The 27,009-nt window shown below is 36.3% G+C and overlaps 1 protein-coding gene across 1 annotated transcript in view; it reads left to right on the top strand.

The window, feature by feature from the left end:
• Nucleotides 1-14,097, top strand: part of DCUN1D1 (defective in cullin neddylation 1 domain containing 1) — a 35,675-nt gene extending 21,578 nt beyond the window's left edge. The window contains 5 exon segments of the mRNA XM_084874237.1: nucleotides 2,820-2,878; nucleotides 2,880-2,901; nucleotides 6,026-6,108; nucleotides 6,353-6,449; nucleotides 7,940-14,097. Coding sequence (XP_084730363.1) covers nucleotides 2,820-2,878; nucleotides 2,880-2,901; nucleotides 6,026-6,108; nucleotides 6,353-6,449; nucleotides 7,940-8,019 — 341 coding nt within the window. The 3' untranslated portion in view covers nucleotides 8,020-14,097.
• Nucleotides 14,098-27,009: the final 12,912 nt, after the last annotated feature.

The raw sequence follows: 27,009 nt of genomic DNA, 5'->3' as shown, positions 1-27,009 counted from the left end.
GGCGTGAGGACATCACAACCATTAGCATATTAGCTCTTTATTATATAGGAGAGCTGTGCGAGTGATAGTAAGAGCTGGTGTTTTTCATTAATGTCATTGTCTATAACCTTATTTCTTGTGACAGTAGGATGGGGTGCTTCCTTTATCACCATCTGCTTCAGTCGCCTGCCTGCCATTTCTGATAGTCTTCTGAATCTTAAATTTTTGAAAGGGACTTCATAAGTCCTCCGTTAGATCTAAAATAGCATTTGTACCTGATGTTCATTTAACTTTTACTTTTGAACATAGGGAAAGTGGGCACTTTATTTTAGGAAGTGGTCCATTCTCTTCACTGGATACTCTTGTTACCACACAGTTCTTCCTTACTAGCCAACATCTTTGTCTTTATATAACTTCCATCATTGCTCTTATTTGTCCTCTACTACACACAGAGGAAGTCTAACCTTAAAAGGTCACTATCCCCCTTCTCCTTTGTTGCAGGTCAGTATCCCAATTATTTTAACTGTTCGTTTGAGGAGACCTTTATTATTCCTGTTACTGTCCCCTGAAGACACATTTCTAGTTTCTCAGTTTCTCTCAGAATAGAGCTCTTGAAGCTGAATATAATACTTCAGACAGAGACTGTTTAATGTAGAATACTGTGGATCTGTTATTTCTTGTGGGACTGATTATTTATTTAGTAAAAAATTATATTTGTTCTTTAACAGCCCTGTCATTTTGAGGACCATTCTGAACTTTAATTAGACTTAAAGTCTATAGGTTATTTCCTTGTAAACTGTGGTTTTCAGTTAGAATCCTACACCTGTTAAATGATTAAAAAAATTTTAACATTGTTAAACATTTACTTTAATATTTAGGCATAATTTTATTGATTGTTTTTAAAGTGTATTTTCATCTATAAAATCCTCTTTGGCTCTTGTAACAACCCTTTGTGCTAAATTAAAAGAAACCTGTTATCTTTTCATGATGAGGAAAATCATGTCAGAGAATCTGACTTATTAAAAGCCCATAACTTTAGAGTTATATGAGAACTACGATTCAACCTTAGATCTGACTCCAGTTTCTGCATTTTTAAAATTACACTATGTTGTTCTAACTGTAGATAGTTCTAAGTAAATGAAAACATTTTGAGTAGGATTTTTAATCACTATTCTGTCCTCCCTAGTAAGTTGGCAACATTTTGCTTCCTGTAGGGACAATGCTTGGATCCAATCTTAATTCATTTTCATGTTCATCTGGCACTCAGTTGATCATCTTTTATGAAATCCCACATTGGCCTTTTGGTTCTGTCTGAAAGAATGACACAGGGATTACCTCTGTTTGCATTTTTAATTTTACTGTAAGGGACTGTTTCCTTTTTTCTGCATTTTCCTTCTAACTGCTTTTATTTCTTTCTATCTTATCAGTGAATTTGTTCTTTCCAATACTGATTCAGAATCTATAATAATAAATTATTAAATCATTTAAAGAAGTCATAGTAAGGACCTCATATTTACCAGGCTCCATTTTAAATATTTTATATATATTAACTCATTTGATCCTTAACAACAACCTGTGAGAGTACATTCAATTATTTTTATTTTGAACTGAATTAGAGGCATGAATTCAGTTGCCCAAGATCATTAACTAGTGCTGGAGTTGAAATTTAAGAGGCTGAAACTGTGTTAAAGCACTTCTCTCTAGTTAGGTTATTCTCTCTGTCACTCAAACACTTGTTTAAAGGCACATTTTTCTGTTCTTGTGGCAGTTAACATTTTATCTCTGTTCAACTTAATTTTATCTATGTTTCAGCTCTTAATTTTAACTTTTTTTGAGTGTTCCTTTTTCATTCAACATTTATTGACTGCTTACTCTGAGAGCATGTTGTCAGGAGCATCTTAAGTCTGTCTGTCTGGGTGAGTTTGCAAAGTCTTCATAAAGATTGAATTACACATTTTCAAGGACGAAAGAAAAAGAAGTCATCTCTAATGTGGAGAAAGATGGAGCACCTTTGAGAAACTGCAAGTAAATTCTTTTGACTAGAGATGGTAGATTTTATCTGAAGGCAATAGAAAATGAAATCATTATAGAGTAAAAAACATTTTTCAATAAAACATTTTGAGCTGTTTTAGGCTTATAGCAAAATTAAGCAGAAAATACAGAGATTTCCCATATACCCCCTTTCACACATGCTTGGCTTCTTCCATTATTAACCTCCCCCCACACCTCCCAAGCATTATCACCCAAAGTTCAAGTTTACATTAAGGTTCATTCTTGGTGTTGTACATTTTGTGCGTTTGGACAAATACATAATGACTTGTATCCACCATTATAGTACCATGCCCTAAAAATCCTCTCTGCTTTGCCTACTCATCCTTTCCTCCATCCTAACCCTGGCAACCACTGATCTTTTTACTGTCTCCATACTTTGCCTTTTCCAGAATGTCATACAGTTGGAATTTTACAGTCTATGGCCTTTTCAGGTTGACTTCTTTCACTTAGTAATATTAATATGCATTCGTTTTCCTCCATGTCTTTTCACAATTTAATAGCTCATTTGTGTTAGCACTGAATAATATTCCTTCATCTGGATGTACCACAGTCAATATATCTGTTCACCTTCTAAAGGACATGATGGTTGCCTCCAAGTTTTGGCAGTTAGGAATAAAACTATTATAAACATCTACAGGCAGGTGTTTGTGTGGACATAAGTTTTCACTTCGTTTGGGTAGATACCGCAGAGTGTGATTGCTGGATCTTATGGTAGGCATATGTTTAGTTTTGTAAGAAACTGCCAAACTGTCTTCCAAAGTGGCTGTATCATTTTGCATTCCCACCAGCAATGAATGAGAGTTCCTGTTTCTCTACACCTTCGCCAGCATTTGGTGTTATCAGTGTTTTGGAGTTTGGCCATTCCAAAAGGTGTGTAGTGGTATCTTGTTGTTTCAATCATTGAAGAATTTAACATGGAAGTGACACCAAATAAACATGCCTGAAAGCTTCATTTGAAAGCACTGTTGATCCTTTAAAAGGAGTAGGGGCAAAACTAGAGGGAGAGACTGGTTATGAAGCTGTTGCAGTGATTTAGCTAGACATGAAGAAGACCTTAGTATAGGCCTTGCCAATGGAGATGGAGAAGTCAGAATGAGAGAGCTTCGATTGGAAGTATATGATGAAGAAAGGAGTTTCCCTACATTTCTCAACACATTTGACTATTTGGAAATGGGGGGGGGAGGGGTGTCTGCTGGATGTCATAATGACTGAGGGTTTCTGCTGACATTAGGGGGATGCTAAATGTCCTGCGATACATAAGACAGTTCCTCAGAATGAGATGTTTTATTGAGAAGCACTGAAGGGGATGCTATTTATTGAGATAAATGGAATAGCAGGTCTGTAGAGGTAAGAAAATGAGTTCAGTCTGAACCCTATTGAATTAAGAGTTTTTTGGGGGGCTACCCATTTGAAGATGTCCTTAGGCAATTAGATATATGAATCTAGGAAAATAGAGATAGAAATTTCAGTTTTAGGAGTTGTTAGTGTGAAGAAAAGTAAAGGTTTGGAAAATCTGAGGGAAGTGGAAGTGGTTATTGTTGACATACAGTGTTATAGAACACTGGCATTTAATGGATTAATGGAGGAAGAGGAACCTGTGAAAAAGAGTAAGAAGGCTAGAGAGGACAGAGGGCAGTCCGTAGGGTGCTACCATTAAAGATGAAGAAGTCCCATCTAGGTGTGCTCAGTTCTGTGAAATACTGCAGAGAGCGAAGTAAATTAAGGACATCAAGGTGTTTGCTTGGGAACCACTCCAGAGATCACTTTAGTGGAGTTGCAGAGGTAGAGACAAGTTTAAGTGTGTGGAGGTGAGGAAATGGGGTAATGAATGTAGATTACAAAAAGCTCTCTTTTACAACCTGAACTTCAAACATCATACATGTACACTTCTACTCTTGTCAGCGTCTTATGCTAGGTATTGGCTGACAAATGGGCATTTATAGGTGTCTCATGTTTTGCAGTTATATAAACATTTCATTGTTTCTCATTTTGTTAAAATTAGTTAAGAAAAAATGATAACACTAATAATGAGCTTAGTCCTTATACATTTAATGCATTTGAAGTGAGGAAGGAAATAGTTAAGCATATTAATAACAGCAAATCTTACTCTGCTTGCTAATAATAGCAGTTTTACTTAACTGCACTTAAAGTTTGATGGTTGGTAAAGAAAAGGACAAAATTAAAGAACCTGGAAGGAATTTTGAGTAACTAATTAAAGATTAAAAAGGAATCGTGAATAGGAATTAGTGGCGTCATATTTCTAGTTCTCTTAAAATATGGGGATCTGAGTTTGACTTTCAGACATGTTTTAGGAACACATTATGGATGAAAGTAGATTATCTGTGAAGGAAAGGAGAAAGAGGGTAGCTAGTAAGGTAATGAAAGACCCAAGATAGATTTTTTAAACATAGCCGATAACCTGAGCTTGTTTCTTTGTGGAGGGGGAAAGCCAGAAGATGGCAAAGTTGAAGATGTAGGAAGGGAGGAAAATTAATCAAAAGATAATAGACAAGATGCCTTGAAGAGGCAGGGTGGGACTAGAGGTGCTGGGGGTTTATCTTTGGATAGGAGAAAAAAAGCTCCATTGAGTTTAAAAGGAAGAGGTAATGACGGGTTTGAAGGTTTGGGACCATAGCAAGTGCATTCATTCATTCAGTTTCTCAATAATTGCTGTGTATTTCAGTCTGCCAGTTTGCATATATGTAGTTCCTATCCTTGAAGTGATTGAGATCCTATGAAGATGAGATTTTTTTTTTCTCCTTATGGCCTTTTTATGTTTTTCTTTCGGGTAGGATGTGAGTCTTTTTGAAGTCCTTCCTAGTCTCTCATGATTCCCAGATTATCAAGAGTGTTTTGGAGATCATATCCAAAAGGATTTTTAACACATTGTGCACCAATAATTTTATTGCTAGCTTTACCCAGTGGCCAGATAAGTTTCTATTGACCGATTACAAAAAACGCTTTACAAAGTATCATACTTTAAAAAGATACTAGCTTGTAAGGACATGTAAGATATTTAATTTTAAGGCGTGCATTTAACATTTATGTAAAACACTGTGTAATATGAAAACATGAGAATGCTCATGATCTACCCACAATGTGTTACTTAAGATGTAATTTTTCCTGACCTGGAAATGTAAATTTACTCATTAAAGCTTGATACCTTGTTAACTGCTTTAATTCATTGAAAGAGATGATGGGTCTTTCTCTCTGTCATATGTCAGGAGTAGGTCTTTGTCATGTGGCAGTATTGCTTTTTTACCCTTTTCTGCTACAATCATCATTAAATGGACATTACATAATTTCATCAAAAATTTTTAAAACAAATCTTAGTTTATTAGTTTTAAATTTAAAAAAAAATAGTTTCATTGAGGACAGGATCAGAGAGCTAACATCTTGGAAAATTGGTTAGGATTGTGTATAGGAATTCTTTGCATTACAACTTGTAGGTGTATGTCAGTGGCTCTCAACTAGGGTCAAGTTTGTCTCTCAGGGGACCTTTGGCAATATCTAGAGACATCTTTGGTGGTCACCACCAGGGATAGGATGCTGCTATGGCTACAATGCATGGGACATCACTCCACAACAAAAAATTAGCTAGGTATTGGCTCAAAATGTCAAAAGTGCTGAGGTTGGGAAACATTAACATTTGAGTACTGATGAACTAGTCAAGCATGCTTATTACTGCTTATTACATTACCTAATTGAAACTTCAGGAACACCCTTTGAGGTAAGTGGTATTCTTCTTGCCCTGATGGAATCGTCCATTGGTGATGGAGCCAGGATACAAACTTGGGCTTATTTTTTTCAGGAAATTTTAATATGTAAGTATTCAGAGCACAAGGGTTAGTGTTTTTTTTGTTTTTTTTTGTTTTGTTTTTGTTTTTTTTTTGTCTTTCTGTGGTCTAACCTGTTTTTGTTTGTTTGTTTGTTTGTTTTTTAAGGACAAATATTCATGGCATTTGACATACATAATTTATTTTTAATATTACAGATCTAGAAATGGCCATTGCCTACTGGAATTTAGTGCTTAATGGAAGATTTAAGTTCTTAGACTTATGGAATAAATTTTTGTTGGTAAGTTCATGTTTTCTGCAGTTCCTTGTTTTCTCAAAAATTTTGTTATGTTTGAAAATAAATTAAAGCATGATCTATTTTAAAGCATGATTGACTCTTATTAGAGCATGTAATGAACATAGAAGGAGAAATTTGATAAGTAAAATTTCTATACACAATTTGGTTTGCATTCTTGTATTTAGTATCATCTGGACTTTAAAAAAAACAAAAACCTCTTTTTAGTGATTTGGATTTTTTTAAATAGGAACATCATAAACGATCCATACCAAAAGATACTTGGAATCTTCTTCTAGACTTCAGTACAATGATTGCAGATGACATGTCTAATTATGATGAGGAAGGTAATAAAACGTTTTGCCCTTCCAGTTTTTTGTTTTTACCTGCCTTCTTTTATCATACACTTTTGAACTTCTTGTCTACTTCTGTTTTTCTTGGAGTTGGATTTCCCTCTTCTGAGCTTTTATTTGTGCTCTTCTAAATGTATGGAGTGCCTTCATTTCTTTATCAGTTTATAGTTTCTTTAAATACCAAGTCAGTAGTCGTATCTTCCAAAAAAGCATGAGTAATTTTCATTCATGTTTAGATTTTCAGTTTATTTTAGGAAACCTGTTCTCTTAGCAAAGTACTTTTATACTTATATGTATGTCTTTTATTATTATGTGTTTGTCTTGTCTGTGAAGTTGAATAGTAAATTTAAGTTTAGTGACCTTGTCTAATTTGAAATGTACTTCAGCTGCCTACTATAATACTATTGACAATCAATAAATATTCACTGATTAAGTGCTTTTCTGTTATTTCTTCCTGTAAAGATGATGATGCAACCATCTACTACCTGTTTATCTAGAAGTGGCAGTGATTTACATTGACTTCTTCATACATTTTCATATGTATGAAGAAGTCAGTGTTTTTGAGATTGTTCTACAGATAGAGGTGTTCTTTGAAAAATCTCCAGTGGTTTGGCCTCCTTAAAAGTGTCTTGGAGCCATTCATATAATCTAACCAGAGATGATGTTATTTTATTCTTTTTGTTTTCATTGTAATTTATAGTGTTCATTAAAAAGTAAGAAATGCCTAATCTTGCATATGAATGATAATTGTGCTGCTAGGCCTTACAGAAAACTGAAGAACTTTCTGATTTAGAGGTTGGCATGTGATGTATAGAGGCGTACAATTTAAAATTTTTTAGAATTTATCATGAAAAAGGGTAGATTTGGATACTTGCTGTTAATTTTCTTAAGATTTTTTTGCAAGATTTTAAAAAAATGCCTGAAAATTTGTTTCCTCCTACTTACTATGCTTTAAGCACTGGCAGCATGCCAGTATATTATGATTATTCCTTATACTACCAATTTTGACCAAATTGCTGTAGTGGCCTGACTTCAGTGGCTTTCAGAAAATCATGTTATTATTTAAGAAACATTTTTATTGATTTCAGGAAGGAAAAAAGGGCGAGGGAGAGAGAGAGATGAGAGAGAATCATTGATTGGCTGCCTCCTGCATGCCTCACACTGAGGATGGAGCCTGCAAACCGGGCATGTGCCTTAACCAGGAATTGAGCCATGACCTAGTACATAGGTCGACACTCAACCACTGAGCCACTCTAGCCAGGGAAACCATAATAATAATGATGGATTAGCAGAAGATTTATTTTTATCATTTAAAGAATGATCAAAGCTTGAATTTTGAAAGTCCTATTAGTGGGAATATTTATAAAGTTATACTTCATTATGTGGAAGATAGTTAAAATATAAAGGAACTTATTAAAATGTTAGTCTTATTTCTGCTTTTCTTTCTTTCCTTCCTCCCATAACCCCATCCCCCCCATCCCCAGGAGCATGGCCTGTTCTTATTGATGACTTTGTGGAATTTGCACGCCCTCAAATTGCTGGGACAAAAAGTACAACAGTGTAGCACTAAAGGAACCTTCTAGAATGTACATAGTCTGTACAATAAATACAACGGAAAATTGCACAGTCAATTTCTGCTGGCTGGACTGAACTGAAGATCAATCCTCGTAATTCAGACTGAGGGTTGAGACAAAACTTTAAGGATACATCTTGGACCATACCGTATTTCATTCTTCTAATGGTGGTTTGGGCTTGTCTTCTAGTCCTGGCCGCTCTAACCATTTATAATTCTACATTGTGGATTTCATCTTATATCTGTGGACCATCCTAGTTTATTCTCCCATGAGTCTTAGAAGCTTTATGGTGATTATTTTAAGGTTTCCATTCTTGCATAAAGCACAATGCTGTCTTCATCAGAAAACAGTGTGGCATAAGAATTAAACATGAACATCACAAACAATTTATAAAAACTTCCTAAATAATATGCTTTGGGCTAGTTGCAAAGACTATGCTAATAGCACTTCCAATGAGAGTGATATATTTAAGTGTACCAGATCTGGAATGGTGTTTTGGTTTGGGGGATTTTTTTTTTTTCCTGGAAAATCACATGTATTGTTGATGTGAGTAGAGAATCGGATGAAAAAAATGTCAAAATAACCAACGTGAAAATTTTTTAGGATAATTTCTTGTGCCTACCTGAAAAATTGGTGTTTCAGACCCTCGATTTCAAAAGGTCACACAGACTTACTCTACTTATCTCACCTATGTTTATATATGGTTGTCCTACAGGGAGCTTCTGTTTAGAAAGCGTCTGCATAATGTTAGATTCTGCTGTCTACATTCTGCAGCGCATAATTGGATTTCATTATGATTTTGAAATGCTTATATGCCTGTTGAATAAGTTAAACTATTTAATTTGTTTGGAATGTTTTAGATTGCTACACAAAACAATATTCTAAATTTAGGCATGAGGGTTTATTTTATTTTTTTAGCACACCATGGAACAAAAATGAAATTTTCTTAATTTATAAGAAGATAATAGGAATTAAATTTTGAAAATGGTTGTGATGAGCCATGATGTTCAATCCTCATAGGTACTGCTTTTTCAGACAAATAGTCCATTTTTGATGACCTTATTTTGTTGAAAACGGCTTTAACTGCTAATCACTGTGGTTGCCAAATACTTCAAGAGCAAAGATTTTCAAGCAAGCATGCACTTGATGCAAAATACCAATCTGGCCTCTATTTTTGTAAATTATTCAGTCTCTTTACTGTTTTTGTTTCACTCAAATTTGATGTTTTCACATCAAAGCAGAATTCTATCTTGTATGTATTATATTCATTACAAGACCTATGAACTGCTTTTATGCTGAAAATGCTGATTTTCCTGTTCACTTCCTGACACGTGAAGGAGGATTTATTGCTTTTTTAAAGATTTCTGTAAGGTAGGTTAAAAAATGTAAAACTTCAAATGTTGGACTTTAACAGGAATAGGTATTGCTTGGTGTATCCAGGTACTCTCTAAGATCTTATGTTGAAATTATCAAAGAATGTACTTCAGATTAGCAGTGGAAATTAGATGTGGAAATGATTTTAAGAACAATGACATATTAAGACCACTTTTTATTTACATGATTTTGAAATTGACTAGAAAGGTTTCCCACAGATCTTACATTAATATTCCAATCATATTCTTCCAAAAGAAAAATATGAAAATTTCTATTCAAGTTACTGGAATTGGTTATTTTGGGGGGTGGGGGGGAAGGAAGGAAGAAAAAAGAAGAATCCTGCTGCTTCCCTTTCAAGTATTTCCTGATTTCATATTTGTAAATATAAAGAGGAACTTCAATTATGAAAAAAATTTAAAAGATATATGTATTATTTTGTTTCCTGTCTTGAAGATTTTGAGTTTATGGTATTGTTTTCAGATAGATTAATTCAAGTATGCGGTGTCTTGAAATGAGATCCCATTCTTTTTCCCCCCCATTATAAATTGTTTTTCATAAAAGTCTGATATTGGTTCATGGCCTAGTGCCTTGGGTTTTACAGACTTTTCCTTTTAAATGTAAGACCTTTTCAACGAAATAGTATTTGTCATCAGTTTGGTACTAAACATTTATAATTACTGTGTAATTATAAACAAAAATACGTAATCTTTGAATATAATTATGTAGCATAAAAGTTAAGGTTGTTCACTCTTATGATGGCATCTTAGAATTAAACAATATTATTCCTAGGGCTGAAAAGAGAAGACTGATTTAATGTGGTATGATTACTCTGAGGATAAGTGTCTGGTTACAGGACTATTCTGTACTCAAAATGCTTACACGTGTGGTTGGGTGTGTGAGTGCATGCATGTGAGTGCATGTCTGTGAGAAAGAGGTTGAAACACACACACACACACACACACACACACACACACACTTGAATTGCTTTAATTCATTAGTGTTTTCATCTTTATTCTGGTAAACTCCCCATGCTGATTCTTTGTTTTAAACTGACCCACAGGTACAGTTTCCTCTGTGCCAAATGTCAAAACAGGTACACAATTTAAAATATAATGCTTTTAAAATACTAAAGTGAATAAAATTAGAAGTGCCCACATATAAAAATACTTGAGATCAAAATTATCTTCAGTGACTATCATCACCATATCTCTGTAAGTTCAATTGTGTTCCTTACAATCCCTGTCATATTACAGCAGAGGCAATAAAAGCTTCAGTGAAATTGCCATGCCTAAATCTTTTCACACGTTATTTCAGTGTAATATTTTTAAAGACTAAAATATACATGAAACTTATCCAGGAAGAATAATTTCCCTGGAAAGAGCATTGTAATGGCAAGTTTTAGGAAGAAAAGACATGCCAAGTTTTGTTTACTACATTTAAAATGTTTACAGCTATACTGGGCTGCTTTATTTAATTAACAGTACTGTAGTTGTGTAATATGGTATTGTAAGTATGTGTTCTTCATTAGACTTTTGTAAAAAAGTTTTAATGAGAGACAGTGAACTTAATAAAATACATGGGAAATCTTTTATATAATATCCTTACTGGGGAATCCTTATTTAAGCAAGGTATACTATTTTTTCCCTCAAAGACTTAAGTGAATGAAGTGTTCTATTTTTTATTTGATAAATTTGAGTAGTTGCAGCTAGTTTAATGTGCACTTTGCTTAGATTTTTAAAAAACATTACTATTAAAACTACGTATTGTAAACCTTCTGTAACTTTTACTTATGAATGACAGAAGAAAGTTAAACCTAATGAAATAATTTTGGAATAAAAAAAAGAAAATGGTGCTGGGGAAATTTATTATAGTTCACAAAGTATGCCTTTGTAAACCTAAATCAACTTTTAGCAAGAATTAATTTATGTAGTTCTAAATGTTAATTTGTGTATATTTAACAGAAAATACTTATTTGGCACCTCAGCAGTTTTCTTTAAATGTTCATACTTTTAACAATATGATTTATATTGAAGACATAGATGTTTTGATAAGATTTTATCAAATTTGGTAATGTGATGCTAAAATGTTTTTAAAATGTGAACTATTTAACATATATCTTAATAATTGAGGACACAATACCTGGATTGTGATTTCTACAAAATGTGATAATTAGGGTTCAAATTATGGCTCATCTTTTAATTGATTATAAACAAGTATATTTCTGAACTCTTTACTTGCCTCCATTTTTACAACCATATAATAATAATTTCTATTTTTTCTAAAAATGTGAAGTTTGATATTGCACTACCTTTACCTTTTGATTTCTGAGGGGAAGGGGTTTATATCTGACAGTTTAGATAAATTTGAAAATTCATAATAGTACATGCTCCTTTTCTAGGATTATCCTTACTATTTGTTGCCATTTTGGTTGAATACTTGGCTTGATTTGTATCTGATTCTGGAGGCAGATAATACTGCTTTTTGGGTTTTGTTTTTTTTTAACCTTGTAACAGAGTTACATAAATGGTTTTACCCAGAGCATTCTTGCCATCCTATTTTCTTAATGGCCTGTTGGATAATTGGCATTTCCTGCTGACCAGCTAATTTATATGACAACTTTCCACTAGGCTCAATGTTTTGTGTTAATATGGCTTTTGACTTCCTTGGTTGACGTGCTTTTTTTATGTCACAAGGGAAATTCTGATAAAAGATGCACAGCGTTTGTTGTAGTAGATGAAATTCCTGAAAGCAATGTCTTTATGGAATTTTAAAGGTATATTATTTTGTGAATCACTATAATCTATTTTTAAAATTGAGATTATAAAATGTGTATTTTAATTTATATATCCAAGTTTTTCTTATGAGTTTTGCTTAAGTGTGTTTTGTATTTGTGCTGTGCAGAAATCAATGTTGCTTGTCCTAGAACATTGGTTTTTAAGCCATACCTTAAGGCTGCTGTATTTCTTGAGGTTGGGCTGTAGCAGGCAGGCTGGCTCTTCTTCCAGTTCATCTGTAGCTTTTTACTTTAATCCTTGTAGAACTTGGCATTGCATATGAGATTTATTTTTGTGGGAGGAGGGGAAAGTGATTGGTTAAAAAAAGTTATTTTTTTAATGCTGGCTTAGAGGGAAATCCTCTTTGGCAGGTTTTTCAGTGGACTGGAAAGAGATGGAATCAAATTGAAATTAAAGCTGGCCTGGTCATAGAAGACAGCACTGCTCTCAAATGAAGAATCTATCAGATCAGTTTAAAGCAAAAAATAATTTGAACCAAAATAATGAAAAGAAAGCTTGATTTGAAATAAAAAATTTAAAACTTATCAGAGGCAGCATGTGAGAGTAGCTTAATCACCAAATAAACAAAGGATAATGCTTATTTTATATTTAGACCATACATAAATTTTATTTCAGGTTGTGAAATATTCTAAGAAAATTTGTATCTAATGGAAAACTTGGGCACTAACTAGATTTTTCACTAAAAGGAATACTGTAGGGCATAAGATTAGGGGAAAAACAAAGTGGCGAAGAGAAAAAGCTAATTAATGCAAGCTATAGACAATGATTTGTTAACATTACACGTAGCTAAAAGAGTAATATTTTGCTCAGTAAGGTTTAGAGATATGTGTACTTGGAATCCTTTAAAATAGCATATTTAGTTTTTAAACAAATGCTAATAATATTCTTAAATTAGAATTTATTGTACTGAAGCTACAATGAATAGGCTGTCAGCCAGAGCTTTAAAATAGTCATTCCTAAGAATTGGGTGTACTATAAAAATACAGCTTTATTGAAGTATAATTTATATGCTATACAATTCACCCCATGTAAGTATAAGATTCAGTAGTAAATTTATAGACTTTGTACAACCATTGTCACAGTTTAGTGTTAGAATATTTCCATCGGCCATAAAAGTTGCCCTCATGCTCCTTTGCTGGCCCAGCCCTAGGCATCCACACTGATCTGTTTTTGTAGATTCCCTGTCTAGAAACTATAAGTGAAATTAATACAATTTGATGTCTTTTGTATTTGGCTGCTTTCAGTTGGTATATTTTTGAGGTTCATCCATGCTATAGTGTATACATGTACTTAGTTCCTTTATATAGTGTTCCACTGTATGGATATTCCTCATTTGTTTATCTATTCACCAGTTGGTGGACATTGGATTATTCACTTTTTTTTTTTGTTACGAATGATAAGAATGTTTATGTACTTGTCTGTGTGTGGACGTATGTTTTCATTTCTCTTAGGTAGATTCCTAGGAATGTAATTGTTATATTGGCTGGAAAATTTATGTTTAACTTTTTAATAACTGTCTGTTTTCATGTGTCTATTGGGTGTACAATTTGGGTAAGTATGAGGTGGCCTGGGGGATTGCTATAAAATTATAAAATACAATAGACATGTATTTACCTGTTGGTAGTATTTTTTGTAGCCAGTGAGGGTAATTACAGTGGCAGTTCTGGTCCTGTAATGAACTCTGGTGAGAAGGACTGTGTAGGTGAGGAGTCGGTGCTTTGTGTTATTGTGTGTATCATATTTGGCTGATACAGCTGTTTAGCTAGCCTGTGACTGGTGGTATTAACTAAGCATTGACAAATAACTCCATGGATATGTCACACCCTCATTATTAAATTTCCCAGAGCTCTTGCTCTGAGATGACTGGAAATTCTTAATAAAAATTTAGTTGGTAGTGTTTGGTTGCTGCCAGCTTCCTGTGTTCTTACACATAGTGACATTGCATAGTGCTTTATAAGTTTTAAGTGGAAAATTCCAGACATACACAAAAGTAGAATGGTTTAATGAACCTAGTTAAACATCAGTTCGTGGCTAGTCTTATCTATATACCATCCATCTTCCCAATTGGATTTATCTTGAAGAAAATCTTAGCAATTGCTATGTATGTCTAAAAGATAAAGACTCTTACATAAACCATAATACCATCAGTGTTAACAATTTTTTAGTGATTAGTTAGTATTTAAATTGTCTTTTTTCCCCCTCAATTCAAGTTAGGTGTCAAAGACGGTCCATACATTTCATGTATCTAATCTTTTAACCTAGGGGTCCCATATTTCTCACTTCTTGGCCTGGAATTCATTTGTTTGAAAAAGCAGTGGTTGCTTTTTAAATTTTAAAATATGCAATTTATACTTAAGGTGACATTTGATATACTTAAAAATGTATTTTAGAAAATATTTTCACAGTTAATGAAGTATAATTTAAAAAGCTGTGATAATTATATCAACAAATATACCACTAGTTAAAAAGTATAATGGGACTTACACCCAGAATATTTAAAGAGCTTTTCTAACTTAAGACAATTCAATTTACAAATGAACAAAGGATTTGAAAGACATTTCTCAAAAAATGATACAAATGGCCAATAAGCATATGAAAAGATTCTCAACTGCATTAGTAGAGAAATGCAAATCCAAACTACAATGAAATATTTCATACCCATTGGAGTTGCTTTAATAAAAAAGATAAGTGTTGAGGATTTTGACAAATTGGAACATTGGTGAGACTAAACTGGTGCTGCTGCTTTGGAACAGTTTGGCTGTTTCTCAAAAAGTTAAAATTAGCATATGACCTACCAGTTTCAGTCTTGACAGTGTTCCTACATAAGGCTAATATGCAAATTTTCCCTTCAACCAGGGGGCTGGGCCAGCTGACCAACTGCCCGCTTCCCCTTCCCCAGCAGGCCCCCACTCATGCACTAATTCTTGCATTGGGCCTTCAGATCTTGGTAAACACCATTGTATTTTTGTCTGAGTTTAACTATTTTAGATATCTCACGTAAATGGAATTACACTGTATTTGTCTTTATGATTGCTTTATTTCACTTAGCATGATGTCCTCAAGTTTCATCCATGTGGTAGCATGTGTCAGGATATATAGTCCATTGTATGTGTATACCATATTTTATCCACTTATCTGTTAGTGGACATTTGGCTATTGCGAATAGTGATGCTGTGAGCTTAAATGTGCCTATATTTCTTGAGACCTTTTAGTTATTTTGTATATATATCTAGAATTGGAATTCCTTGATCATACAGTAGTTCTATTTTTAATTTTTTGAGGAACTGGCACAGTTTTCCATAGCAATTGCATCATTTTATATTCCTACCCACAGTACTCAAGGGTTCCAATTTCTCCATATCATCTCTAATTGTTTTTTATTTTTTTTCTTTTGATACTAGTCATCCTAATGAGTATGATGTGATATTGTGATTTTGATTTACATCTCTGATTAGCAATGTTGAGCACCTTTTCATGTGCTTGTTGGGCATTTGTGTATCTTTGGAGAAATTCTTTACAAGTCCTTTGTCCGTTTTTAAATTGGGTCATTTGTTTTTATTGAGTTGCAGGAGGTTTTTGTTTTTTTTTTTTAAATTCTAGATATTAATCTGGTCTAATATGTCATTAAGCCCAATGTTTTCATATTAATTTTCTGTCTGGACAATCTATCCATTGATGAAAGTGGAGTAATGATAAATCCCCTACTACTGTTGTATTACTTTTTCTCACTTTAAGCCTGTTAATGTTTTCTTTATATAAAAAGGGGAGGGTTTTGTATGTGTTATAAAAGATTTTCTACATAAAAGATTATCATCTGAAGACATAATTTTACTTCTTTCAATTTAGATGCCTTTTATTTCTTACTTGACAAATTATTCTGACCAGGACTTCCAGTACTATGTTGCATACAAGTGGCGAAAGTGAACATCTTTGTTTCTGATGTTAGAGGAAAGGTTTTGCATCTCACTGCTGAGTACTACCGTGTTTCCCGAAAATAAGACATCCTCCGAAAATAAGACCTACTTACAGGTTTCCTTCTGAGTGAAATATAAGGCATCCCCCGAAAATAAGGCCCCCCAGGCTCTGTCTCAGAATGAAAATTAATTTACTGTAAACTGATCGCTAGGGCCACCCCGACTGGCGTCTAGCAACCAGTAATGTTATGTAGAGTCCTGACGTCACTGCTGTGTGGAGGCGGAGCGCAGGTCGGAGTGAGCGGTGAGCGTGGGGCGGCGGAGAGGAGGAGACTTACACACATGCGTGTAGAAGAACAGGAGGATAAGAGCGGACCAGACACGGCAAAGGTGGTGAGTGCTGGTCCGTCTCTGGTGACACTATCTGATGCTCGCGGCTGCCCTCATAATCACTGAAGGTTCTCAGTCAGTGGCAGACCCTGCTCCAGCCCAGATCCGCCCCAGCAAGCCCAGTGACAGTCCCCAGGGGGTAAATGTCTGATAAAGGGGTAGGGGGGATGTCTGGTGAAGGTGTTCAGTGGCACAGGAGTGGGGGGAGGGGAATCACTTAAAATGACACGAGGATGGGGGGGGCAATCAAAATGACACAGGAGGATCAAAAGGGGTTACTAAAATGGTAATCCCCCCCTCTGATTCTCCTGTGCCATTTTGATTCCCACCTCTGATCCCCCTGTGTCATTTTAAGTGATCCCCCTCCCCCCACCTTGATACCCCAATTCCTTTTTTTTACCCCTAGAAATGAATGCAAAAAGAAAAAGCTACTCTGTGAGTACAAGAAAGGAATCGTGGAAGACTCTTGGGGCCAAAATCTTACTGCTTTCTGCAAAGAGACGATGTTGAGTATCCGATTGGTCTGAAAATGGCAAGCAGAGTATGGTAACCTCACTGAACAAGTGGACAAGGGAAATGCTAAAAAGCGCAAGTGTGCATCAGGTCAGCAACCATTATTTTCCGAGCTGGAAGACCTGATCGGGTGAATGGGTTGTTGATAGGAGAGCAAAGGCTTTGGTTGTGAATAGGGCTCAGATTCAAGAATTTGCTCTTGCAATGGCACCACAGTTCCACATAGGCCCCAAAGACTTCAAAGCATCACAACACTGGCTGGATAATTTCCTTCAGCGAAGTGAACTGTCTTTAAGAAGATCTACCAGTACAACATTGTTTAGGTTGGAAGATACTCAAGTTATTAAGCGAGCACTTGCATTCAAGTCTTTTATTGATGATGCTGACTTCTCTAAATACAATCTTTCCAACATGATTGCTATGGATGAAACTGCAGTGTTTATGGGCCAATCATCTGAAACAACAATTGGACAGCAGGGTGCCTCCTTAGTGTACATTCCCTCCACTGCTTACGAAAGTGCACATGTTTCCTGTATTTTGGCAATTCATCTGGATGGCACTAAAATCCCACCTTTAATCATTTCTAAGGGCAAGAAAGAAAAGATTGAACGTGTTTTGGGAGTTTTTATTCTTGAAACTGAAAAAGCCTGGGCCACACAAGCAATTATAAGGAAGTGGGTTGATTTAATACTGCCGCTTGTTATGCGAGGGAGCCAAAGAGGTCTGCTGGTCTGGGATGCAGCCAGCACTCACAGCGCTAAAGACATGAAAACATTTCTTCACGAAAGAAAAATAGATCAGATAATGATTCCCGCAGGAATGACGGCCTATCTCCAGACTCTTGATACTGCAATAAACAAGCCATTCAAAGACAATTTGTGCATGGAAATTAATGACTACATTGAAAATAGAATGGAGAGAAATCAGCGTGGAAACTTTGTGAAACCTAAACTGCAAGAAGTTGTGACTTGGGTGAAGAATTCATGGGAGAAAATCACTGATAGTTGCATTGCAAGTGCACTGCGAGTAGGCTACCTTGACAAGAAGTACTCCTTTAAAGACAGTGCTATTGCTAAACATGAGAGATTTGGTCCACTGATTCTGAAAGAAATGGAGTCACAAGAAATTCACCAGGAAATTCAGGAATTGGATTGTTACGATGATGTTCCAGAAGATGATGACATGATTGTCATTGAATAAATGAGTAAATTTTTGATTGATACTGTAGGATTCACAGTTTGTTTGGTTTGTGTTGACAACTACCGTACTACCGTACTGTGTACAGGTAATAAATTTCCTTTATTTTCATTGAACAATAAATGTGTATCGTATTCTTCTTCATGGAAAAATAAGACATCCCCTGAAAATAAGACCTAGCGCATCTTTGGGAGCAAAAATTAATATTAGACACTGTCTTATTTTCGGGGAAACAGGGTAGTATAATGTTAGCTGTGGGCTTTTCATATATGGTCTTTATTGTGTTGAGATTGTTTCCTTTTGTTCCTAGTTTGTTGATGTTTTTCCTTAACCCAAAAGGTTCTTGTCAAATGCTTTTCTGCACCAATTAGAATGATCACATGGTTTTTACCTTTCATTTTGTTAGTTTGGTACATTAGAATAACTGATTTTCCTATGTTGAGTCATCCTTGAATTCCAGGAATAACTCTCACGTGGTCGTGGTGTATAATTTTTTAATGTGCTGTTGAATTTGATTTGCTGGTATTTTGTTGAGGCTTTTTCCATTAATATTCATTAGGAATATTGGTCTGTAGTTTTCTTGTAGTGTTTCTTTGGCTTTGGTATTAGGGCAATGCTGGCTTCACAGAATGAGTTTGGAAGCTTTCCCTTCTATTTTTTTTTTTTTTTTTTTTTTTTTTTTTAAAGTTTGAGGATGATCAGTATTAAATATTTGGTGGAATTCTCCAATGAAGCCATCTGGTTTTCTGAGCTTTTCTTTGTTGTGGGGTTTTTCACTACAGATACAGTTTCCTTACTAGTTATTAGTCTGTTCAGTTTTTCTATTCATTACTTAGTTTGGGTAGGTTGTGTGCCCATTTTTACATTGAATTATTTGTCATTGCCGATTTGTATGAATTCCTTTTTCTAGATCTACATCAGATGTATGATTTACAAATATTCTCTATTTTCTAGATTGTCGTTTCACTTTTCACAACGTTTTTTTGAGGCATAGGACTTTAATTTATATAAAGTCCAATTTACTTTTTTCTTTGGTTGCTTGCACTTTAGGTATCAAATCTCAGAATATATGGCTTAACCCAATGTTAGAAAATTATGCTTGCCTTTACTTCTAAGAGTATTCTAATTTTAGCTTTTATCTTTATATCTGTTTTGAGTTAATTTTTGTATACTGTGAATATCCATTCGTCCCTATACCATTTGTTGCAAAGACTACTCTCACCATTGATTGGTCTTGGCACCCATGAGGAAAATACAGGTGTGTGTGTGTGTGTGTGTGTGTGTGTGTGTGTATGTGTGTGTGTGTGTGTGTGTGTGTGTGTGTTTTAATTCTCAATTCCCATCAATCTATATGTCCTTATGTCAGAACCACAAAGTTTCATGTAACTTAGTAAAGTTTTGAAATCAGGTAGTGCAAGCCCTTCAAATTGTTCTTTTTAAAAATTTAAAAATTGTATTGGCTATTCTGGGGCCTCTTACACTTCCATACAAATATTAACATCAACTTGTCAACTTCCGTAACAACAACAAAACAGCTGGTGTTTTGGTGGTGATATTGGATTTGTAGACCAGTTTGGGGAGCCCTCGTCATTTCTCCTCACTATTTCATGTGTCCATATGATGTCCTTGATTCTTAGTGTCTCACTGTCGTTAAGTTTTCATCTTGTATTGTCTAAGTGCCTGCTTTGGCTGATACGTTCTCTCTGCCTTTAGTCTGTTTTTCTTCCAGTTACTTGTTCTGTTTGTTATCAGGATGATTTATCATCTAAAAGGCTTAAGATCCTTTGGTGACTCCCCAAAGGTTTCACAACTTATTCAATCATTCACATAAACGCCTCCAATTCCCTATTGTGCCAGGCATTATCCTGGGACTACAGCAGTAACAAAACATACAAAAGTAATTGCCCTCATGGAGGTTACATTCTATTGAGATGTAATAGAATAAATACAATTACTGCAGTATATAATGAGAAATGCTATGGCAGGGACAAAAAAGAAGGGATAGGAGAATGTGCAGTTTTAAATAGGGTGATCAGCAAGGGCCTACCTGAGGTAGCTGAATAAATATCTGAGGAAATAAGCGTGCGTAAGTCTGAGAAAAGCTTGCAGGCAAAGCAAATGGCCACTATAAAGAAAGTTGGTACCATGCTTGAGGAACATCCGGGAGGCTAGTAGGCTGGAGAGGAGGCAGGAAGGTTAAGAGATGAGGCCAAAGTGGCCTCGTGGACCATTGTTAATGCTGTGGCTTTTCCTTACAGTTGGGAAGTCGTCGATTTGAGCAGAGTAATAACAGGCTGTTACATGAGTTTTAACAAAACTGCTTTAGCTGATGTGTTGAAAAAAAAACTGTGTGTGTGTGTGTTGGAGGGTTAAGTTGAAAGCAGACCAGTTGTGGTTGGCAGCCTCTAAAATACCCCTAATTCTTCCTTTCTTTGGAGTTTCACACTGGTGAGTGATCCCCTGGAGTGGGCTGGACCTAGAGACATGTTTCTAATAGATAGACTATGGCAAAAGGGATGGGATGTCATTTCAGAAATTGGGCTGTAAAGAGACAGTAGCTTCCATTTTGCATGTTCTCTCTGGCTCCCACCTGCTCACTGGTGGAAGCCAGCTGTGAGTTGCCTTTAAGAGGCCCACGCAGCAAAAGCTGAAGGTGGCCTCTAGCTAACAGCCAGTGCGGAACAGGCTGTTGGTCCAGCAACCCACGGGGAGCTGAATCCTGCCAGCAACCACGGGAACAAGCTTCCGAGCCGATCCTTCCAGGTGAGCCTTCAGATGAGACGGCGGTTCTGACTGACGGCTCACGGCGGCCTGAGGAGGGTACCCTCCCTGAGGTACCCAGGCACTCTGGTTCCACGGAAACTGGGAGATGGCTATTTAAAAATGCTCAGTTTGGGGATAATTTGTTATACAGCAACAGATAACTAATGTCAACTAAGAAGTTTATGCAGTTATCTTTTTTATTAAATATATTTACTGTTTATAGTTTTACAGATATATCCTACCCCTTCCTCCCCTCTCCCCCCATTTCCCCACTCCTACCTACCCCTCACTCCCAGGGTATTCGCCACCCTATTGCCCATACCCATGGGCAATGCATGTAAGTATATGAGTTTTTTGGTTTATTTCTTCTCACCTCCCAAAACCACATCGAGGTGTGTTAATCTGTTCCATGCCTCCATACTTCAGGTTTTTTGTTGGTCAATCCATTTTGTTCATTAGATTCCAAAATAAGTGAGATCATGTGATATTTGTCTTTCTCAAGATTGGCTTTATTTCACTTAGCTGCTAAGTCTCTTACCCATTGGGACAGCATGGATGGGCCTGGAAAATATGCTGAATGCCATTATCTTGATGAGAGATGATGGTAACCTAGGCCAGGGTAATAACTGAAGTTGAACTCTGGATATATTTTAAAGGTAGATTTAACAGGATTTTCTGAGGAATAAGACATAATGGTGGGGGTAGAGGAGGGGGGTAGGGCTAGTGTGGTTATCATAGTTAACGAGAGTTCAAAGACCGTTCCAAGAATTTTGGCCTGAGCAACTAGAGGAATGGAATTGCTATTAACTAAGATTTAGAGGATATGAGAGAAGCAGGTTTTGGAGGAAAGGATCAGGAGCTCATTTGAGGATACACGTGTATGATTCCTGTATAATTTAATAATTTTTTGAGTATGTACATGTATAAATCATGTGATAAAGGGTGAAGTAAGAATTGGAAGATACATACTTAGGAATTGTCAGATTGTAATGGTTAAAGTTTTCGGACAGGATTAAACCACCGAGTAAATAGGGACAGAAAAGAGTTTAAAGACTGAGTCCTGAAACGTTCCAAATTAAGATAACAGTTTGGTGCGGAAGAAACAGCAAGGAAAACGGAGATGGAATGACCAGTGAGGCAGGAGGAAAAACAGAAGTGTTGTAGGAGCCAAGTGAAGAGACTGTTCCAAGGAAGAGAGGAATTATGTCAAAGGTTGCAAATAGCAGAAAAACACGTATCTCCAAGTAAATACTGTATTTGGCAACATGGAAGCCATTGCTGACTCTGCTGAATAGACTTCAGTGGAATCCCGTTAGGGAAGGGAAAGCCTGACTGGAGTGGGTTCAAGAGAATTAAGAGGAATGGGATCGGGGTACAGACGACTCTCAAATAAGTTGTTATCCATGGTAGCTGGAAGGGGAAGCATAGCCAAGGAAATATTTTGTAAAGGCGGGAGAAAGAATGGTATGGTTGTGTGCTGGTGAAGGATCCGGTAGAGAGGGAATTAATGCTGCAGGAGAAACCGGCAGCAGCTGAGTAAGCAAGAGTGTTCTTCCTGATAACATCCCCACCCTCCGCACAGCACAGCCTGCCTGCCGCCCTCTATGTGTGGGTGGGTGTTTGCACCTTGGGGGCTTTTCACAGTCTTGTCTTGGAGTTTCCACTTTCCACACCCTTTCCTTTAAACGATTCATACGAATTTTTACAATAGCAATAGCAACAAGCCCTCTTCTTGAGTCCCCATCCTGGGAAGTTTGTCTCTGCTGCCACAGCCTGATGTAGATGGCTTTCCTTGGTGCTTCTGGGCCCTCCCTCTCGAGTTAGTATTTTAGCAGCACTTACCGTACACCCCATGGTAATCCTGTGTGTCTTCCATAGACCGTGAAGGACAGCATTGGTAACGAGGCTATGCTCTATTTGATTCTGAACTCGTCAGCCCACAGTGATCATACATTACATCTTTGGCATTGATTTACCAGTTAAGAACGTTATTTGCTGATCTTGTATTGAATTTGCCTTCTTTCTAAAATCTATTTGTAACCCCCAGATTGGTACTGGCAGCACCTAAGCAGTCATTCGAGGCTGCATGGCGAGTGACAGAAATTTGCATTGGCTGCCTCACACATTCCGAGCTGAAATTGAACAAGGTGATGTTCTGCCATTAGGTTTCAGCTCTCAGACTGTAAACAAGTATCTTTTTGTGACATATTCAGTTTCCCACATTTTTGTGCTATGTGTGGGTGATTTTGCTATTTAAAATGGCCACCAAGTGCCGTCTAGTGTCCCTAAGCACAGGCTGTGATGTGCCGTACAGAGAAAATACAAGTGTTAGATTAGCTTTGTTCAGGCATTGAATTAGAATTCTGAGGCTGTGAGTTCAATGTAAATGAATCAACACTATATGAAATGAAGTATTTTTAAAGAGAAACATAAAACAAGGGTGTATATATATATATATTTTAAAATGTATTTTATTGATTTTTTACAGAGAAGGGAGAGAGATAGAGAGTTAGAAACATCTATCAGCTGCCTCCTCCATGCACCCTACTGGGGATGTGCCCACAACCATAGTATATGCCCTTCACCTGAATTGAACCCGTGACCCTTCAGTGGCCAGGCTGACTCACTCTCCACTGAGCCAAACTGGATAGGGTAAAAAGTTATATATTGATTGGTTGATGGAAATGTGACCATAGGCTTGCAGGACCTGTTTTTACGGTCACTTTATAGACCATAACTACTGTGAATTACTAGTAGGACTGACTGTAGTTTGACCTCATTCTAAAGTTGCTGATCAGGCTCTCTCTATTCCCTATAGATGGGGAAGCGGGTGGATTTAGACTGTCACTTGTAAAACAACCCTAATCAAATGACTTTCTGTTTATACCTTTCTATTAATGAGAAAAAGTGAGGCTCCAAGACAGTAACTTATAACTGGCTAATAAGTGGTAGAGCCATGATCTGAACCATGACTTAGTTCCAGAGCCTTTAAAAATCGTTACAGTGTTCCTATTTGTAAGCACCTGATTCTACTTTTACAAATCAACCCATGAACAATAGTCATTAAGGACTAGAACAATACTGCACAATAGCTGTCTCATATTGCATTTGTATGTAATCTTCAATCAGTATTTTTTCTTCTATGGCAGGATTTTTAGAAATAGATTTTACTCAAGATTTTTATTCAACAGAATAGAGACATCATGGAATGAACTCAACGATGTCTCAGTAGCTTAGAAGTGGTTGTATGACTAGCCAGTTATTTAGTTGTACATCTTTTGTTGTTGTTAATCCTCACCCCAGGATATTTTTTCCATTGTTATTTTTAGGGAGAGTAGAAGGGAGGGTGAGAGACACACAGAGACACATTGATTGGTTGCCTCCCAGTGTGATATGGCCCGACCGGTGCTAGGATTGAGCCTGCAACTGAGGTATATGCGCTTGACTCTTCAGTCCGAGGCTGGCTCTCAATGCACAGAGTCAAACCAATTAGCGCAGTGTGTACCTCTTGATTACTAGAGTTGGCAATTGTGGGAATTGAGAACATGCAAGTATAAGAAAAATTCCACTACTGATCACTGTGACTTTTGAGGGTTAGTCTGTTTCACACATCAGTCAAATGAAGATTCCTTCTATCAATATATCAACAATCTCTGATTCCATAATGCCTTCATGTGAAATATATGCAACCAGCTAGCTTCAATCTGTTGGGTCATTCTGCCGTAGAACAGATGTCCTTGAGTAGCCGTACGGGTTAAATAAAATAAAACTTGCTCCATATACACTGGCAGAATCCATCAGACCTGCTCTTCCCTGCTTCCACAGTTGTGGCTGGCAAGTGGTTACCTGTTTGGCTCCAGCCTTTAGTTAGGTGTAGCATATGACTAAGTTCTTACCAATAGAATAAGATTTGATGAGTCTTAATTCTGGACTAATGTCTTACACAGCATGACTTCTAAATTATTATATCTTCCGTCAACTAGAACCCATGTCAACGCAACCTCAACCAAATAGGTGGTGATAGTGCCCTTGGATGACACATCATCAGGATGAAAAAAAAAATTGTGAATCCCTGGATGACTTCATGGAACAGGCTGGCTGCTGCCTGCAACCCTCTCTGGAATGTAATAACAGAATGTTACACCTCTCCTCTTTAGGCCTGTATATTGCTGTTGGACATGTTGCACTGATATGTGGCCTTAACTACCAACTACATGCACTGAATGTAAAACGGTATTTCTAAGGGAGACAAGAAAACTTATTGGATACTCAGATACTTTTCATTTCCGGGTTCATTAACCTGCTAACCAAGCGGGACCTATAAATACGTCAAATGTAAACAATATCGGGAACGGGTAGGACATATAAATATGTCCTTGAAATATATGTTGCGCCCCGAGAGGAACGGTATATATTTTTTGTAATCTTTTTTTAAAAAATATTTTATTGATTTTTTACAGAGAGGAAGGAAAGGGGAGGAATAGAGAGTTAGAAATATCGATGAGATGAGAGAGAAACATTGATCAGCTGCCTCTTGCACCCCCCACACTGGGGATGTGCCGGCAACCAAGGTACATGCCCTTGACCAGAATCGAACCCGGGACCTTTAGGTCCGAAGGCCGACGTTCTATCCACTCAGCCAAACCGGTTTCGGCTACTTTTTGTAATCTTTATCATTGTTTGTAAAATTTATAATTTTTTAATTCAACGTGTCCATTTTTTTGGTCGGTATTCTTTTCTATTTTTTTTTTTGTAATTTTGTATTTTCCTTTGTGCTTTATATATATAAATAAATGAATATATATATATATATATATATATATATATATATATATATATATTTCATTTATTTTCATTAAGTATAAATAAATAAAAATATGAAATTACGTTCTCCGGGCGTGACGTACTGACACGTCCTAATGAAAGAGTACGCGCCCGTTACAGGTTGTGTCATTAAAAAGGGAACTCCCCGGTTAACAGGTTAACAAATCTGAAACTTATAGACATAAGGAAAAGGAACTCTAGCTTTTTGGTTCACAAACTTTGGTGTATCTGAGTTTTTTTGGTTTACTTATTTTTAATCTATCTAGTCCTGTTTCTACAATAGATTTCGAATTGGTTCAGCAGGCCAGAGCTCCAAAAGGAAAGAAGATAGAGCCACATGATACAGCTGAGAGAAACGTTCCGTGTACCAGGTGTACCGGTTAATAATGCGGATTTTTTTCAATAGATGAAGTTACACACATGTTGATATATATGTGATTTGATATGTATGCTGTTTTGTTGTATTGACAACAAGCTTCAAAACTTAGATATTTTTACGCTTAAAAATGTTGAATTTGCCGAAACCAGTTTGGCTCAGTGGATAGAGCATTGGCCTGCAGACTGGAATGTCCCGGGTTCGATTGCGGTCAAGAGCATGTACCTTGGTTGCAGGCATATCCCCAGTATGGGGTATGCAAGAGACAGCTGATCGATGACTCACTCTCAGCAATGTTTCTAACTCTCTATCCCTCTCTCTTCCTCTCTGTAAAAAGTCATTAAAAATATATATATTTTTTAAAATGTTGAATTTGTGCCAAAAAAGGGAGTATTTGCGGGAAGTCTTAATTATTTTATTTTGAAGAAAAGTGCTGCTGAATGCACTTTTGGGAAGCTTATGGTGAACATGCTCTATCTCAAGATACTTGTGAATGCTGGTTTAAATGCTTTAAAAGTGATGATTTCGATGTGAAAGACAAAGAACGTCCAGGTCAACTGAAAAAGTTTGAAGACCAACAATTACAAGCATTATTGGATGGAGATATGTGTCAAACCCAAAAACAACTTGCAGAAAGATTAAATGTTGCTCAGCAAATAATATCTCATTTACAAGCAATGGGAAAGATTTTGAAGGAAAATGGGTGCCACATCAACTGAACGAAAGACAAACAGAAAACTAAAAAGTCATCAGTAAAATATTGCTTCAATGGCACGAAAAAAAGTCTTTTTTGCATGGAATTGTGACTGACAAAAAGTTCTTGCCTGAAAAGTA

Source organism: Pipistrellus hanaki, assembly GCF_964339955.1.
Source record: "Pipistrellus hanaki genome assembly, chromosome: 2".
NCBI lineage: Eukaryota > Metazoa > Chordata > Mammalia > Chiroptera > Vespertilionidae > Pipistrellus > Pipistrellus hanaki.
Note: the sequence above shows the minus strand (reverse complement) of the source record. Positions and strands in the feature narration are given on the sequence as shown.